Raw genomic sequence first — 17,247 nt, forward strand, 5'->3', positions numbered from 1 at the left:
ATGTCATGGGATCTAGGGTTCTAGGAAAGTATCCTCATCTACTAGTCTTTGTACTACTGCCTTAAAGAAATAAAATAAAGCACCTTACCTCAGTCAGAACCAGCAACATGGTCCTGAAGCAGTGTCTGGGACAAGTACTTGCTGAACAGCGGGGAACAGGTGCCAGGCCCCTCACTTTCCACCTTCAAGCCATTCCTAAATAAGCCCTGAAGCTATTCCTTTGTGAGGTGCCAGATAAACTGCAGCGGTGGGCCCCCGACTCTAAATCAAGGCTGAGGATATCACTAGGTTACAGGGCATGTTGCGGTTAGGAATAGCAATCCTGACATCACTGCCCTGACATTTAATGGCTTTACACATAATAGATTTTTTTCCTCTTATATGCATGCTATTGTGAAGTTATTTTCCTCTGGAGCTCCCACCATGCATTAACATTTTGGCTGTCTCTGTTCCAATAAATCTTTGTATTATAGATGGTAATTTGCTAGTGCTTGAATCCTCATCTGTCTTCTCCTTAGCTACCTAAGGAAACAATCTCTGCAAGTTTTGAAGTTACTGGAAAAAAATCAAATTGTATTTGTGTGCATACACAAGAGACTGTGGGAGAGGCATGCTACAGAACAGCATAAGCCTTGTTACAAAGAGGAGAAATCCAGTCTCCAGAGCCCTCCTCAAGGTGTAGGTGGTAGGAAGCTGTAGTAGATAAAATTTCATACATCACTGCTGGAGCTATTCTCATGTAGGAATAGTGCAAAAGATGAACATAGGTCTTTCAGCAAACTTCAGAAATAGTTATAGCTCATACTAGGATGGATTTGTATATGCAACAGTTACAAGAGATAAGTCACTGCCTGAAGTTCTTGCTGCTGGCTCCTGTGCCTATGTCACTAGCGCAACAGAAAAGACAGCCTCATTTCTCAACACAACAGCACTGTGCTCATTATAGACCCCACATTTTTACAATCTGGTAATCTGTATTAAAGTCTCTCAGACAGCAAATGTAAGAGATTAATTTTATTTTCATAAATGTAGATGGCAAATACATAATGTCATGCACTGAATACAAGAACTTGCAGGATAGCAGCAAGTTCAACTGCAAACAGAACTGCAATACAAAAGTTGCCACTATACAGCACTGTAAACTCTGTACCCCATAAAGGGCTTACTCTGATAAAGTTTAGTCCAGGAAAGGCTTTTTTATTTTTTATTATTACTATTAAAAGAAATCTACCTAAGCATAGGCATTTGTACTCAAGATGTGACTGCTTCAGGGAAGGCATCCACCCTTTACATCCCATCTCTGGAACTAGAGCTGTGAAGGCCTTGCAGAAAGCAGAGGAGGGATCATCACCTGAAGGTTGAGCCTGCCTCACAGCATTACGGACCACTCCAGAGGAGCATGGAGATGGGAGCAGGACAACCAGAGCCACATTGGCACTATCTGAGGTGCTGAGTTTCTGTGCCACAAGCCCGATCTGATATCCAGAAAACACACAACTGTTTTTTGGAAATACTTGGTACTCCTTGAAGGGAGGAGTTAAGAGCACTTGTCAGTCCCAGGGTTGTATGCAGTTGGTGAGAACAGAGGCATTTCCCCTCGGAAAGAGGAGGACAGAAATTATCCCATTAGAGAACTGGCCTCTGGGGTTACAGAGATTGTAAGAGATATTAAAAATAACTAAATCTGTAGAGACATTTTCATTTTACATGAGATTTTAACTGTATGTAAACCATTTTTCAAGAAGAACACGGATTCTTTAGTAAAGGCCTTGGAGTGTGTTTATATATATATATAAATATATATATATATATTCATATTTATTTATGAAAATAGAAAACGAAAGGGCCAAGCTTCAACCCATCACAAAAAACAGGCACAGACTAAAGGCAAACATCCAGCTCCTATTTTTCAGATTACGTTGCTTGGTCAGGTTAGATCTGCTGGAATTCTCCTGTGTTGGTAATACTAATTTAGAAACAGTAGTCCCATATTCTCATGGGTATGTCAAGTATTTAGTATCTCCAGTTTGAGTGGAGCTGAGAGCACTGGAAGTGTTCTAAAATACAACAGACTTGATTCTAAAACCTATTAGGAAACACTTGCTGATTTTATATAGGAAATCTTTTGAAATAAATACATTATTCAATAGGGGACAATGAAATATTATTATTAGTTGCCTACTCCACACTCAATTATTTTGATCTTTAGTGTTACAAAGTCAGAAAACACTTCAGTGCACACTAAGAGTATCAAAACAAAAAGGTACCAAATTTATCTAAGCTCAACTGTGATCATCTAGTTGATGTTGCTTGGGTGGCCTTTTCTCCAGCTGTATTTGATGCATTCATTCCATTTACATCTATTTCCAGAACCTGTAAAATCCCAGTGCTATTGCTAAGCAAGTGAATACTGAAGCTGTAAAAAAAAAAAAAAAAAGTAGTAATTAGATGAATGCTAAATCATATCACCTTTTAAATACAGGAAATTAATTGCAAACATATAGAAGGATAACTAAAGTACTACTTCTGAAACTTCCTCTATTGTTACAGCTGTGAAAATTCTGGAAAACAATGACTTGTCTCAGGTGCAGCATCCTGCATGGTAGCACTGCCTAGACAGTGAGACAGGTCAAACTACTTAGCAGCCTGCAGAACCATTTTTTCAGGAACACATCTGAGTCACAGTGGATAACAGAGCACAACAGACTACAGTGATTTTTACTGTTGTTGCCCATCTATCAGTAACTGTATTACAAAATAGAAGGCTGTATCAGGTCTTTCATTAAACATGATTAAAAAGATTTTCCACTGAGCAAAATGACAACACGCATTTCACATGACACTAGGATATCATCTCTGAAGTTTGATGAGTTGTCTTCCAGATTTGTTGAACCAGTGTTTTCCCTCTGAACTTGTTCTCTTTTCCAAATGTAACTAGGTTTCCCTCTGAACTTGTTCTTACTTCCAAATATAATGTGTAACTGCCTTCTTATCCAGCTCAAATGAAATACAGATTGCATTGGTTACACATTGAAAACTCCATCACAAATCAGACTTAAATTTGTTCTGCTTTGTAGAGGAACTCTACAAAGTACTGCCACAGTGAAACTGTGTAGAAGTCAGAATAGGAGATGGAACTGCTCACTCTTAGGCTAATCCTCAAAGCTTGCTAACATTCTCAAGCAATCTCTGGAAAACTTTTGAAGCAACCCTGCCACATAAACTGTCAGAGTAGACAGGGTATTTTGATTTCTTTCCCAACCTATTTATTTATTTATTTTAATGTCCATGGTCCTCCTAATTCCAGGTTGGGGCACAATCATACACCAACCGCAGTGTTTGTTGTGTTCTCACCTCTTCTGTGCTATGTGTTCCATTTCTTTCAATCATGGGGGGGGAAGCCCCCACCAAATTTGAGTTATCAGCTGCTGCGCAGCTGACTTTTTGAATTCACTTGGCGAGTAATCTTGAGTAAGTCTTGAAAAAAAATTTACACATCCAAAACACTCCACTGGCACTCACCTCCTTGCCTATCACATACCTGCCAAGTAACGTATTGTATCCAGTTTATTCGATTCCATCAGTGTTTTTAAGGAAGCTATTTCAGTGTCAATTTTATTACTGATTTCTGAAATAACGCTGTTGGTACTTGAATCCTGAAACATTAAGAGAGGGCATATATTTGACAATGATCTCAAGCTTTGCAAAACCAAACAGAAATACCATGCTACCAGCAACAAGAAAGAGAAATTTCCAACCTATCAGTGAAGTAAAATATTTAATTCCTAAGTGATCTTCGAAAACACAGAACAGCATTTAATACAATCCAGGAAGGATATTAAGGATGGAAATAGAAAAAGAGAAAAAAAATCTGTATGACCTAAGTTTTATCTCTGATTTGCCAAGTGCCTCCTAAAGGAGGCATTCTACAATGTGCAGATAGTACCCCTGAATTTTTGCTGAACAAAGTTTTAAGAATTCACGAGCCATATCTGGGAAATGGATGAGATGCTGAAGATGGGAAACGTCCATCATCAGCCTCTTAAGATTTCAGTGCCTTCAAGGAGGCTTTAAGGACTGCCAGCCCTTGAAACTTGCTTGGCTGTAGGTATCTGAACCATCCCACTGGCAGGGCTGACCAGCTCATCCCTTAGCACTGGGGAGAGCAGCATGCTGGTGCATGCCCACCTGTAACAGCCTACACAAAGGCACTCTGGAAGGGAGGGAATGAGTCTTGTACACCTTCTGCTTGGGTGATGTTTTGCACAAATCCCCCACACTGAAGCAATAATCATGTACAACATGTGTATGTGATACATGCTGACATTTTGTTTTACTACATTCAAGTATCTATTAAGCTTCTCAAAAGCTGTGTGTTCATGCAACATGTAATGTATAACTATCCTGCTCAATATAAAATGGCTTTTATTCACTACTTACTTTTTTATGAAACTCTGTAGTTGCCTCCATCAATTTCCTTTCTTGATCTGTAAACTGTGGATAAAAGATAAATTACAATTGTAGATAAAGATAAATTACAATTTATGTCATTACCAAATGACATAAAACTGGGCAGAGTATCTTCATAGACCAGCTTACCATATCTGTCACTCTGCTCCTCTCCAGGTTTATATCTAGCTTACTGTCAGCTCGGATTTTACCGGTTTCATTCTGTAGAACAAAAAAAAAAATCAAGAAAATAACTATTTAATTCCCCCAGCATGAGTGTATAGCTACTTGCTGTTTACTCACCATTAACTGCTGTTTAACTTGATCTAATTCAATTTTCATTTTCTAGATGAAGAGGAAAAAAAGTTTTTAGTAAAGTCAGAAAAATGCTGGCCAAGCCAATCAGTTCTGTGTTACTGCTGTAAGTGATTACTCTTCCACAATTTTTCTCTCAGCAGAGCAATTTATTCCTAGTTATGCTAGTTAGGCTATTTAATCTATATCCTATAGATTATCTATATTCTGTGTAGTATATCTATCCAGCCAGATATGATCTGCTGGAAATTTTTCATAAAGCAAAGGAATCATTTTGTGAAGACTTACAATGAAGATCTTGTGATTCTCAGACTAAAGAGAGCAGAAAAACACTAAAATGCTGTCAGGCAAAACTAAAACATGTCTAAATCACCAGTTTAATTAAATTGTTGCAAAGAAATGGCTGACTGTTCTCCCTGGATTATGCTCTTAATGGTGACAAGGCTAATGGAATCATCCCTAAATAAAAATACAGAAGGTGATTACAAGATGTGACCATTTTTTTCTCTTTCCAGAGGAATTAAACAAGTTGTATGAAATTAAATATACTTTTATACAATCCCAGAAGTTGCAACATATAAACATTTCAACTCCTGGTAAAAAGCATCCATAATTACTTCTATGTAAATATTTTGCACCACAGAAATATACAACAAATATAATCCAATTTAATTACACTAAATGAACTGCAATTTAACTGCTTACTTAAAAATGCTTGTTTATTAGTACCTCATTCTCAGCTCTCAAGTTTGCAAATTCACTTTTTTCCAGAATAACCATATCTTTTCGAATGGAGTCCAAATGTGCCATTATCTGCTGTAAAGTTATTTCCTTAGAAACAACAAAAAAAAGTCAATGATTAAGTTTCACACTTTCCAATAAGAAAAGATTTTAATGTTTAAACTTACGAAATTAGCTACAGCAAAGCATAAAAACATGAAGGGTCTCCAACAGGAAAGTGACAGAATCATAGAATTTCATGGCTGCAACTGTTTTTTGACAGACTTGAGAAAAGCAGACTGTGTTTTTTCCAGTTGCTTTTATGTTAACTCTGAATTTAAGCAAAAAAGCCAGAGGTATCTAGTCTAAGCATTTATGAAGTGAAACAAAAAAAATTCAGATTTGTCCTTCCATTTTCAATGAATGTTCAGTAGCTTATCAAACAAGTTGGCAGTTTGAATCCAGCTCCTAACTAAGCACTTAGGGGCATCCACAGCTTCTCTGTCAGGGCAGCCTGTTCCACTGCCTCCCCACCCTCTGAGTGAAGAATTTCCTCCTTATATCTAATCTAAACCTACCCTCTTGTAGTTTAAAGCCATTCCCCCTTGTCCTATCACTGCAACTCCTGACAAAGAGTCCCTCCCCAGCTTTCCTGCAGGACACTGTAGGTACTGGCAGGCTGCTGTAAGGTCTTCCTGGAGCCTTCTCTTCCCAAGGCTGAACAACTCCAACTCCCTCAGACTGTCTTCACAGGAGAGGTGCTACAGCCCTCTCATCATCCATGTAGTTCTCTAGATTCGCTCTAATAATTCCATGTCCTTCTTGGACCCCAGAGCTGAAGGCAGGGCTCCAGGTGGGGTCTCATGAGAGCACAGCAGAGGAGGACAGAGGGTATTCTTAGCATCACCCTGAGACCTAGCTCAGTAAGCTATTTATAGTACTATAGAGAGTTGCACTTGTTCTTTAAATATGCAAGCATGTGCCATTATACTTATACAGTGCTGAATACACACCATAAATAAGTTCTTACCTGCTGAGCCTGGGTAACCATATCCTTATAGACTGTGTCTAAACTGACATTCGACAGGGTGATTAATGCCGATACAATGGTCTCTGCTTGTTCTTTTGCAAAGCCTGAAAAACAGGTGAAGGATGAGAAATTAAGGTAACATTAGAAGGCTGGGTGACGAGTAGAGCAAGAGGTCCACAATAAATCGGGACACTGAAGTGCTGTACATAGTTACAGTAGCAAACGGGAAATCACACAGTTACTGAAAACTGATGGTGAAAGCTGGTCAGTGTGACATGTCACTACTTAAAAAACAGACAATGCTGCAAAAACCTGAAGATCATTAACTTTCAATACACTGAAACAGTCTTTGCAAGCAGCTGATGGGACTACCAAATTTCTGTACTGTTTAACTGCTAATGCGTTATAAAAATAGTTGAGCAAAATTTTACTTTATTATAAACCTTTGCAAATTCTACTAAACCCAAACTTACCTTTGGCCATGCACCACGTATCCTACAGAATAATAAAATTAAAAGGTGAGTCTGCATATATTCAAAGTTTCCTGCACAGGTGTGAATACATGTAAAACTCATTTGAAAACTGCTGTATCTATTGACTTTACAATTCAGGCTACAAGATGTGTGCTTTCTGAGGATAAAAATTACGCTTTGTTGATAGCTCAGTGCAATTTTGAACTGTTTGAAGATGATGTATGGTAAAGAGTGGAAAAAAAAAAAAAGCTGCCACGTCAGTTAAATCTGATTCAGTGCTGTGGGCTTGGACCCTAACAATCTATTTCCAGCAATCTCTCTGATGTGTTGTATTTCAGTTGCTCCATTTCCCAGCTTGGGATCAATTAACTTTTCATTGAAATATGCTTTCAAAGCAAATTATTAAGAAAAACATCAGTGAACTCTTCTGAAGTACAGGACTCTAACTGTACCACTGGCTTGTATTATTACAAAAGCTCTCATGCTTTATGACATTTTTCTTCCACTAAGAGGTGTGGTTGCATCGCTTCAGTTTCTCTAAATTTTCAGGGTTGCTTAGGTTCTTGCTATTTCTTTTGCTTTTCCTCTATTCTTACTTGCTGCTTGGAAGTTTAGAAAATGTGAAGAAATTCATACATGCAAGAGTTAAGACACCAGAGCCTGAAAACTGTCTGCAGCAAGTCTGACAAACATTAAAAGCATCCCTTAGCTTTGTGATTTCTTTTACCTTTTCAAAGGTAAAATAATTTTTTCACCTTTTTTCTTTACCTTTTTTGTGATTTCTTTTAACTTTACCTTTACAGCCCTGTCACTGTGATACTAAAGGGTCTGTTGTAGTTATGGAACAAATTAATAAACTGCTTTACAACAGCAGACCAGCATCAGACAGACTTCACCTTACGTTCTAAAGGAACTAGACAGAGAAATAGCTGAATGTGTACTCAGGACAAGTAACATCTAACAAGCTATCCTGGCTCCTCGAGTACTGGAAAGTGACAAATACAACATCAGTTCTAACAATAATTCCAGAAGAGATGTAAAGAACCAGGGGCTGACAAGTCAGACACACATGAAATGAACAAAAACAGAAAAAGAAATATATTAGCGTACTATTAAGAGTCTTCTAAGTACTAAGACACATTATTAGTAGACCTTAACAATGGAAAAAATCCTAACTCAATTGGATAAAGCTGCAGCTGTCACTTAGGAGAAAGATCTTGCGATTGTAACAGAGAATTGATAGCCTGACAAAAACATCAGCTCAATGCTTAGGAGGATCACCAGAGCAAACCAAACTTTAGGAATTATTTAGGAAAAAAAAAAAAAAGAGTAGAGAATAAAATAGATGTAATGTCAGTTTTCAAATCCATGGGACATCCAGTTGTCAGGTAATGCCAGCAGCTCTGTTCCTGCCCCTATGAGGCAGCTACTGCTTGGGAAAATCCAATGAACTAAGAATCTTCTGTTTGAAAAAAAATAATGATGGAGGAACATGACATACGTTTACATAATCTTAAGAGACGTGAGAGATCAAATGTTCATTCCTCCTTCCTTCCAAAGGACTGAGGGGCATCAAATTAACACAGTTGAAGCCAGGTTCTACATAAACAAAAGGAAGTATTTTTCCACACAATGAGTGGCCTTCTGAAACTCCATGACAAAGGATGTTGTGGGTACTAACCGGCCCAGAGTAGTTCAGGGCCTTAATGAACTTACAGAAGGAATTCCCTTGGAGGTCACCAAAACTCCTACCCAGCACAAAAGACCTCCAAGGTGAGAGCAGCTGGAGACCTAGAAGGTATGAGGAATGTGCCACTCATCTGCCCCATTTTTACACTCTTCTGCAGACAAAGACTCGCAGTCCTGCTAAGGGACAGAACCCCGGGCTAGACAGATCCTTCAGCTGACAAAAGACAACCACATTCACTAAATAAAAGAACAGGTATTAAGGATATATCATGCTGGAAGATGCTATGTAAATTTACCTACAGCTACAAAAAAAGGTAAATTTAATGTAAGATTTAATTTGTATGGTTACAGAAGCATCAAAAAGTATCAGATGCCTAGCCTGCACCAGATTTTAGTACTTTAGTACTGAAGTACTATAGTACTTTAATTCCAAGTTTTTCTGTGAATTATTTAACAGACATCACTTACCGTGGGCTTCCAGATCCTGCACTAAGGCATGAGTATCAAAAGTCACTCTCCTCTGCTCCAGTGGAGTGATATCAACTCTTCTCACATCGTATGAATTCCTAAGGAGCGTGGCAGCAAAACCTGGAAGTGACAAACAGGTCTCTGAAACTTCACCCAGTTGGTTTATCATGCGATAGGGTAATTTTCTTTCACCGTAGAAAAGCCACATGGAAGTTGCAACAAAAAGCTGCGTCCTTTTGGTTCCCTGGTTACAGCACACATCTGAAGCCACCAGTCCTCTCTTTTCTTAGGGAATCTATACCACCCAGGACTTGCACATCAATTTTAAGTGCGTTCATATAACTAGAGAGCCGTGCAGGACAAGCATCCCGATACACAAGAAATAAAACTACCACAAGTAACAACAATAGGAGAAACCTGATTTAAGTGATGTTTCTCAACTTTTAAAACATGACCTTTCCAACACACTGGCAGTTTCTGCTGCTTACTGTTAACAATTGTTTGGCTCTTCACAGAATCCCTTGACTATATTCTCTTTACACATTCTCCTACCGCTATCCAGCGGAGAGTGCCAGGCGTGCAGATAAAGGTACACACACATTACACAGATCTAACATTCAGGATTAATTTGTTGGTTCACCAGTAACTGGGTGAAAAAGCAATGCTGGTACCTAACACATCCTAGATTTCCTTAGATCAAGACCCACCCTGCTTATTGTGTTAGTAACTTCCCACAGGATGCTTTTGGCTTCTCCACCTTTATTTCAAGGATACTTTTCAGTTCATCTCATCACCATACACCTTGCTGATTGCATTCTGACAGAATCTTTGTTATCAAAAATGCTCTGTTACTTCTAAATGCACACTTACTTGAAACCTCCCTGTCTCTCTCTGTTAATGAAACTGTTTTTTCTTTTCTTTAGGTGTTTACTTGAATGCTTTTTATCATTTAAACCAAAAGGAAGTTATGCTGTGACACTGCTAGATAAGTGCTACCTTTTATCGTCTCTAAAGAAGTGACTTAAACTAAGCTAGATGTAGTATCCAAATCAAAGTCCATGTTAGATTTAAGATGAGAGAAAAGAAAAAAAGCGTGTTTACATACATGAACTACATACAACTCATTGCAAGTAACTCTAAAACTTAACACCCCTCCCATTGAGTCATAACAGCTTTCATTTATAGAGCTCTTTGTCTGCTAAATGTGTCGACTGATTTTTTCTCCGGGTTTACCAGGGCTTGCAGTGACAGGAAAAGTGGCAATAGTTTTGCTGAAAGAGAGCATGTTTCAACTGGACTTATGCTAGATTTTTTTTTCCTTTTAAACAATGAGGTGGTGAGGCCCTGGCACAGGCTGCCCAGAGGAGCTGTGGATGCCCCATCCCCGGAGGTGTTCAAGGCCAGGCTGATGGGGCTTTGGGCAGCCTGCTCAGCTGGGAGGTGTAGGGAGGCTTGGTATTGAAGGTCTTTAAAGGTCCCTTCCGACCCAAGCTGTGATTCTGTGACACGTCTGACACCGCCTCTCTCAAAAAAGCTAATATTACAGCACAAATCTTCTGGTACCCTATACAAGCTGCCAGCACTCTGAGCACACCTCTCCGTGCCCCTCCGCTACCTTCTACTGCTCCTCCTGCACCCGAGAGCTGCTGCCAGCCCCCCAGCTCCTGCGGGCACCTCCTCCCCCGGCAGCCGTTCTGCGCTCCCCCCGCAGAGGCCCCCACGACCCCCTTCAGGGGGGCCGCCCCCGCCGAGGGCCCAGCTCCCCCCCACGCCACCTCCACCCCGAGGCCCCCTCCTGCCGCCTCCGCCCCGCGTCACCGGGCGGCTCCCGGGGCTCGCCCGTGGGCTCTGCGGCTCCCAGCGGGCCGCGAGCCAAACCACGGCCCCTCGGCCGCCTCTCACCTCTGCGAGGAACCGGAGGGAGCGCGGCCCGAGGCGGCTGAAGGGGGAGCGGGGCCGGCCGGGAGGCGGCCCCGGAGGCGAGGAGCGCAGCGCGGCGCCCGCCGCCCCTCATCGCCGCCCCAGCCGCCAGGCGCCAGGCACCGCCCGCCCGCCGCACCGCCCTCCTCCGCTCGGCCCCGCGGGCAGCGCTGGGAAGCGGAGACCTCGGAGGGACGGCGAGCAGGGGAGGAGCCGTAGCGCAGAGAGCAGGAAGGGCTCCGGCCGCCGCTTTGGGTTGTCGGCGGGCTTCCCTCAGGCGCCGTGGTGGGGTCGTCCTCGCTTACCAGCTCTGGTTATCGCCAGCAACTTTGGCTATATGCAGTGAAGAGTTACATATGCGTGAAGTTTCCCAGTATGCCTATATATGTATAACCTATCCCCTCTTTGGGATTAAGCAAACCCCCATTCTTCTGTGAAATGTGTTCATCTGATTTGTGTCAATACGGAACAATGCTAGGGCCGCATGATGGAATGTGACCTGTCTTACATACCCTTGTATAACCACAAGTCTGAGAGAAACAGAGTGGTTAGCGTATATAGTTCTTGTATCTTGCAAAAGAATGGTCTAGCAATTCGTGTCAATAAGGGATTTGAAGGGTTAACATTGAGGCCCAAGTCTGGGTGTGTGTAATAAATGACTGAGTCCCAAATAGAATTGCAGTTAAAGTCTACAATTTATTAAATGAATAGAGGCAAGCAAACAGCACTGGGTGCACCGGCTGTCTGCTCCACCAAGACGCACACAAGTTACATCAGGCGGCTGGCTTTTATGCTCCTAGGCAAATACATATTCAAAACCACTTTTGGAAAAGGCAGACATTATAATTAGTTTCCCGGGACCTGAATCATCCCACGGACGCATGCGTATCAGTCTCCAGTGGTCCCTCCGGGGGTTGCTTGTACTGAAGGCTCGTAGTCTTCCTCCCAGGCTTTGTCCTTTAATCGTTCTTCAGCTTTCCCCCTCTCCTTATTTAGTAGTCTCTGGGCCGGATGTCAGAAAGTTGTGTCCCATGCAACAGTCAGCAGTTATCTCAAAAAACTCCTCCCTATTCTCTTATCTCCGAGACCTGAGTCTCAAGGTTTACCCTTCAAACCCTCTATCAACACGAACTGCTAGACCATTCTTTTGCAAGATACAAGAACGATATACCCTAACCACGCTGTTTCTCTCGGACTTGTGATTATACAAGGGTATGTAAGACAGAAGGTCACATTTCATCATGAGGCCCTAGCATTGTTCCATATTGACACGAATCAAATGAACATATTTCACAGTCTGGGAGAAAAGAAAATAAGGGGGGGGGGGGGGGGGAAGTTTTGAGATAACCTGAAGGGTTAGCTTTGAAGCCCAAGTCTGGGTCTAGGAGATCAGGGAATAGGAGGGAGTTTTTCTTTTTTTAGATAACTACAGACCATTGCACAAGATGCCACATAAATCTCTGATATCTGGCCCAGAGACTATTAAACAAAGAGAGAAGGGAAAATGAAGAAAAACTGAAGGACAAAGCCTGGGAGGAAGGCTACGAGCCTTCAACATGAGGGACCCCCAGAGGGACCACCGGAGACTGATACACATGCTCCAGTAGGAGGGTTTGGATTCCGGGAACTAATTATAATAACCCTGCTTTTTCTAGAAGTAGTAATGAATATGTATTAGCCTAGGAGCATAAAAACCTGCCGTCTAATGTAACTGGTGTGTGTCTGGGTGGAGCAGAGACTCCCGGCGCACCCAGCACTGTTTGCCTGCCTCTATTCGTTCAATAAATTGCAAATTTTAATTGCAATCCTATTTGGGACTCAGTCATTTATTACATTCTATGCCTGGCTTCATTCCCCCCTTTTCTAGCAGATTAGTAAATTCTTTTACTCACAGCAAAGATTTGCAACTTCTTTGGTGCTGACCACTCAATGCCATACCATGGACGCGTGACAAAGAAGTCAGCGTGGCTATCCAGTATAACATTCTCCAGTTCCAGATTAGTATACAAGACTTATACCAAATAAGATCAATATGACTCTGATTGACACAATGTGTTGAGAATGCCATTTGATGTTGGTGACTACCTGAAAAGTATGTCCCACCAGTGATGAGTAGCGTCTTGTTTCACGCTTTGTAGAACCTAATTATTTCCTTGGTGTTGTGATGAACAGTAATTAATGTCTTTTCTCCATTTTCCTGAATGCCTACTAAATTTTTGATCAGGTCTTGGTGTTTAACTCATTGCGTCACTAACGTGAGGTTCATCCCAATAGGTGTAGGTAATAACTTGTGATACATTGTGTTGTTAGACTTGATCAACTGGTGGGATAAAACTGGTCCCAAATATAAAAATCACACCTGACCATTCTAACAAAGTTACAAATATAAAAGTTAGAATGATTTTTGCTGAGGAGAGTTATATTTGCCTTATCTACTTCTACAAAAGCACAAGGAGTTGTTAAACACACAGCCTTGACCAATATAGAAGCACAGTCTTTTGACTAGTATTTGGATGAACCTCAAAGTGGGAAACATCTTGCTCAGTGTCAAGACATATGAAGGACGAGCATCAATTGTGTTACTTTCACAGATAAATCCTTGTTGTTCCTGGGTAACACATGATTCCAGATTTACAGTCTGCCTTTTCCCGCTCCCCATCTGTGGCCATATTCTATGCTCTGAAGGATAGAGCACTGTCTCCTCATGGTTTAATGCTAGTGCAGTGATGGGGTGGATAACATAAACTGTGGCATTATGTATAGTAAGCACAAAGGCAGTAGCCATGTTAACAATGGGATCATAGGTAAAATTTACTAGAGTCCACCAAGATTGAAACTTTCACTCAGAATCATTGGCATTGTCTCAAACAGCCTTTCAGACTTCAACTGGGAAAAGACCTTCACTTCCTTCCCTAATGATCTTAATTGCAGTGAAGGTAGTAAGGAGCACCTGGTATGGTCTGTCCTACTGTGGTTTCAGTTTTCTCTGCAAGAGATTTGACGTATACATAATCTCCAGGGTGTATGTCATGCACTGTTCCATCCAGCTCTCTACTCTGAGTTCCAGCTACATGTTTTTCTGCTCCTCTAAGTTGCTTACTCAAAGCCACTATATAGGTGTTCAGCGTCTCTTCCCCCAACCTGGGTAGACATTCCCTTCTGGACCCCATATGGTTTCTCATAAAGCATTTCAAAAGGACTTAATTTTTCTTTAGTTTGGGGCTTAGTCCGAATCTGCAGCAATGCTAGCAGGAGAGGTTGGGGCCAGGACAAGTTATCGTCTTGCTCTAACGTTACAATTTGTTGTTTGATCAAATGGTTTGTTTTCTCCACTTGACCACTCGATTGAGGGTAGTATGGAGTGTGGAGTTCCCAATCTATGCCCAAGTGCTGACTAATTTGCTGTACTATTTTTGAGGTAAAGTGAGGCCCCCTGTCTGAGGACACAGTGGCTGAAACTCTGAACCATGGTATTATTTCTTATAACAATACCTTGGTTATCTCTCGGGCTTTGGGTACTGCCTCTGGCCAACCTAAAAAAGTATCCATAAATGCCAATAAATGTCAATAACCCCCTTCCCTTGGAAGTTCAGAAAAGTCATTGCTGTCCATGCCCATGGCTTTTCCCAATTTGGCCCAATTTCAGTTTGGGGGTATTTTTGGGGTTGGTCTGGAGACAGAGGTCACATTGTTAGGTTACTTGTGTGACAGTACCATACAAATTCCTAGCCATAGTTTTCCCAATCAGATAGTTATATAGGGAATTTATTCCCCAATGATTTTTCCGGTGCTCCTCCCTTACTAGTGACCATGGCAAATTAGAGGGGATGACTAATTTCCCTTTCCCTTCTTCGGTAATAGCCCATCCCTCTTGGTTATACTCTCCCTTTTGACTTTTGATTAATTTTCTGTCCTTTTTGTTGTATACTGGCTCACCATCTAGGGGGATCTACCCATCTGGGATTAGGGCTCCATCAGTTGCTACCTCATTTTATGCTGCTTCTTTTGCCTCTCTATCCGCCAGATTGTTTCCTTCCTCCAATTCTGAACTCACATTCTGGTGTGCCTTAATATGCATGACTGCTACCTTTTCAGGTCGTTGGACTGCTTCTAATAAGAGCATTATCTCCTTCGCATGTTTGATGTTTTTCCCTTGTGAGTTCAACAGTCCTCTTTCTTTCCAGATGGCTCCGTGTGCGTGCACAACACCAAATGCATACCTTGAGTCCGTATAGATGTTTATTTTCTTTTCTTTTGCTATTTCTAAGGCACGGGTCAGAGCAATTATATCGGCCTTTTGTGCAGAGGTATCTGTCGGCAAAGGTCCAGATTCTATAACCTCTTTGCAAGTGATAATTGCATACCCAGCATGTTGTTTTCCGCTGATGACGTAACTGCTCCCATCAGTGAACCAGATTTCCACATCATCAAAAGGAGCTTATGGCTGGAGTAGGTAGCTTCAATGGTCTCCAGGCAGTCATGGTGTACTGGCTCCCCTTTGGTTTCCGCTGAGGAAAGAAGCTGGGTTGACAATGTTAGTTACCACTATTTCTATATCACCTACCGGGATAGCATGGTATTTCAGGAACCTTTGTGGGGAAAGTCAGTGACCACCTTTCACGTCTGGCGCTGCGGACACTGTGTGAGATACCAGCACAGTTATTTTCTGTCCCAAGGTGAACTTGTGTGCTTCCTGGATATCTAGCACCACTGCTGCAATGGCTCTGAGGCATCCCAGCCATCCCTTGGCAGCAGCATCCAGCTGCTTAGAAAAATAAGTAACTGCCCTTCGATATGGGCCCAGGTCCTCTGCGAGTATTCCCAGGGCAATCCCCTGTTTCTCATGGGAGAAGAGGAAAAATGGTTTATTCACATCTGGAAGTCCCAGAGCTGGGGCTGACATGAGAGCCTTGTTTAGTTGATCCAAGGCTTGCGTAGCCTCCTTTCTCCATTGGAGGTCCCTGTTCCCGTTTGCAATGAGCACATACAGCGCTTTTACAAGCAGTTGTGGTAGTTTTACAGTGCTGGGCAGCTAAACACCACAACCGCTCTCTCACTCCCCCTCCTTAGATGAGGAGGGGGAGAAGTAAAGCAAAGAACAACTCATGGGTTGAGATAAGGATAATTTAATTAAAGGGAAATAATAATAATTAAGGAAAGATTATTATGAACTAAACAATTTAACTAAACGGAAATAAAAAGGGAAAGGGGAAAAGGGAGGGGGAAAGAGAAAATAAAAAAAAAGGGAGGAAAACAAACAAATAAAACAAATGAAGGCTATATGGAAGTGCAGAGGAAAGAAATTACTCTCTACTTCCCACAAATGAGCGATGATTGACCATGTCCTTGAAGCAGGGCCTCAACGCACGTAGCCGGTGTTCGGGAGGAGGACCGACGTTTTCACAACGAGAGCCCACCCCTCCCCTCTTTTTCCTGTTTCCCTTTTATTGCTGAGTGTGACATCACATGGTATGGAATATCCCTTTGGTTGGTTTAGGTCAGCTGCCCTGGTGATGTTTCTCTTCTCACTTTTTGCCAACCCCCTAGGAGGGTTAGAGAGAGGCCCAATGCTGTGCCAGTGCTGCTCAGCAGTGGACACAACACTGGTGTGATAACACTGCTGTTCCAGCTACAAGTGCAGAGTACAGCACTGTATGGGCTGCTGCAGGGAAAGTTAACATTCCAGCCAGACCCAGTACAGCAGTCCATAATTATAGATCTGCAATCTGCACCACCTCGTCATTCCCAAAAAGGTTCGCAGTTCCTTTATTGTCTCAGGTTTCGGGGTTTGACATATTGCTTCTTTGTGGTCTTGCCCCAAGGCCCGTTGTCTGGCACTAACTTCATAACCCAGGTAGGTCACCTTCTGCTTTACCACCTGAGCCTTCTTCAATATCCTGTACCTCTGAAGTCCCAGAAAGTTTAAAAGCCTTACCATCCAGGCCACACAGGCTTCTTTTATCTGGGTGGCTATTAGGATGTAATCTATGTATTGCAACAGTCTTCCTCCCCCAGGTGGGGCTTCCCACGGCTCCAAGGCCTTCATGAGTTGGTCTCCGAATAAGGTGGGTGAATTTTTAAAGCCCTGAGGCAACCTTGTCCATGTGAGCTATGTTTTGTGCCCGCTTTTAGGGCTTTATGTGCGGAAAGCAAACTCCACAATCAGTAGGATCGTAAAGTAGG

The 17,247-nt window shown here is 42.0% G+C and overlaps 1 protein-coding gene across 1 annotated transcript; it reads right to left on the reverse strand.

Moving 5' to 3' along the window:
• Positions 1 to 999: 999 nt before the first annotated feature.
• On the reverse strand, positions 1,000 to 11,176 carry CCDC90B (coiled-coil domain containing 90B). The gene is made up of 9 exons (XM_032207367.1): positions 11,047 to 11,176; positions 9,145 to 9,264; positions 6,515 to 6,618; positions 5,494 to 5,595; positions 4,753 to 4,794; positions 4,600 to 4,671; positions 4,441 to 4,494; positions 3,542 to 3,656; positions 1,000 to 2,416 (listed from the first exon to the last, which is right to left on the reverse strand). The coding sequence occupies exons 1-9, from the start codon at positions 11,156 to 11,158 to the stop codon at positions 2,361 to 2,363; spliced, it is 777 nt and encodes a 258-aa protein (XP_032063258.1). The 5' UTR covers positions 11,159 to 11,176; the 3' UTR covers positions 1,000 to 2,360.
• Between the last annotated feature and the right edge of the window lie 6,071 nt (positions 11,177 to 17,247).

The sequence above is a fragment of the Aythya fuligula genome, chromosome 1 (genome assembly GCF_009819795.1).
Source record: "Aythya fuligula isolate bAytFul2 chromosome 1, bAytFul2.pri, whole genome shotgun sequence".
NCBI lineage: Eukaryota > Metazoa > Chordata > Aves > Anseriformes > Anatidae > Aythya > Aythya fuligula.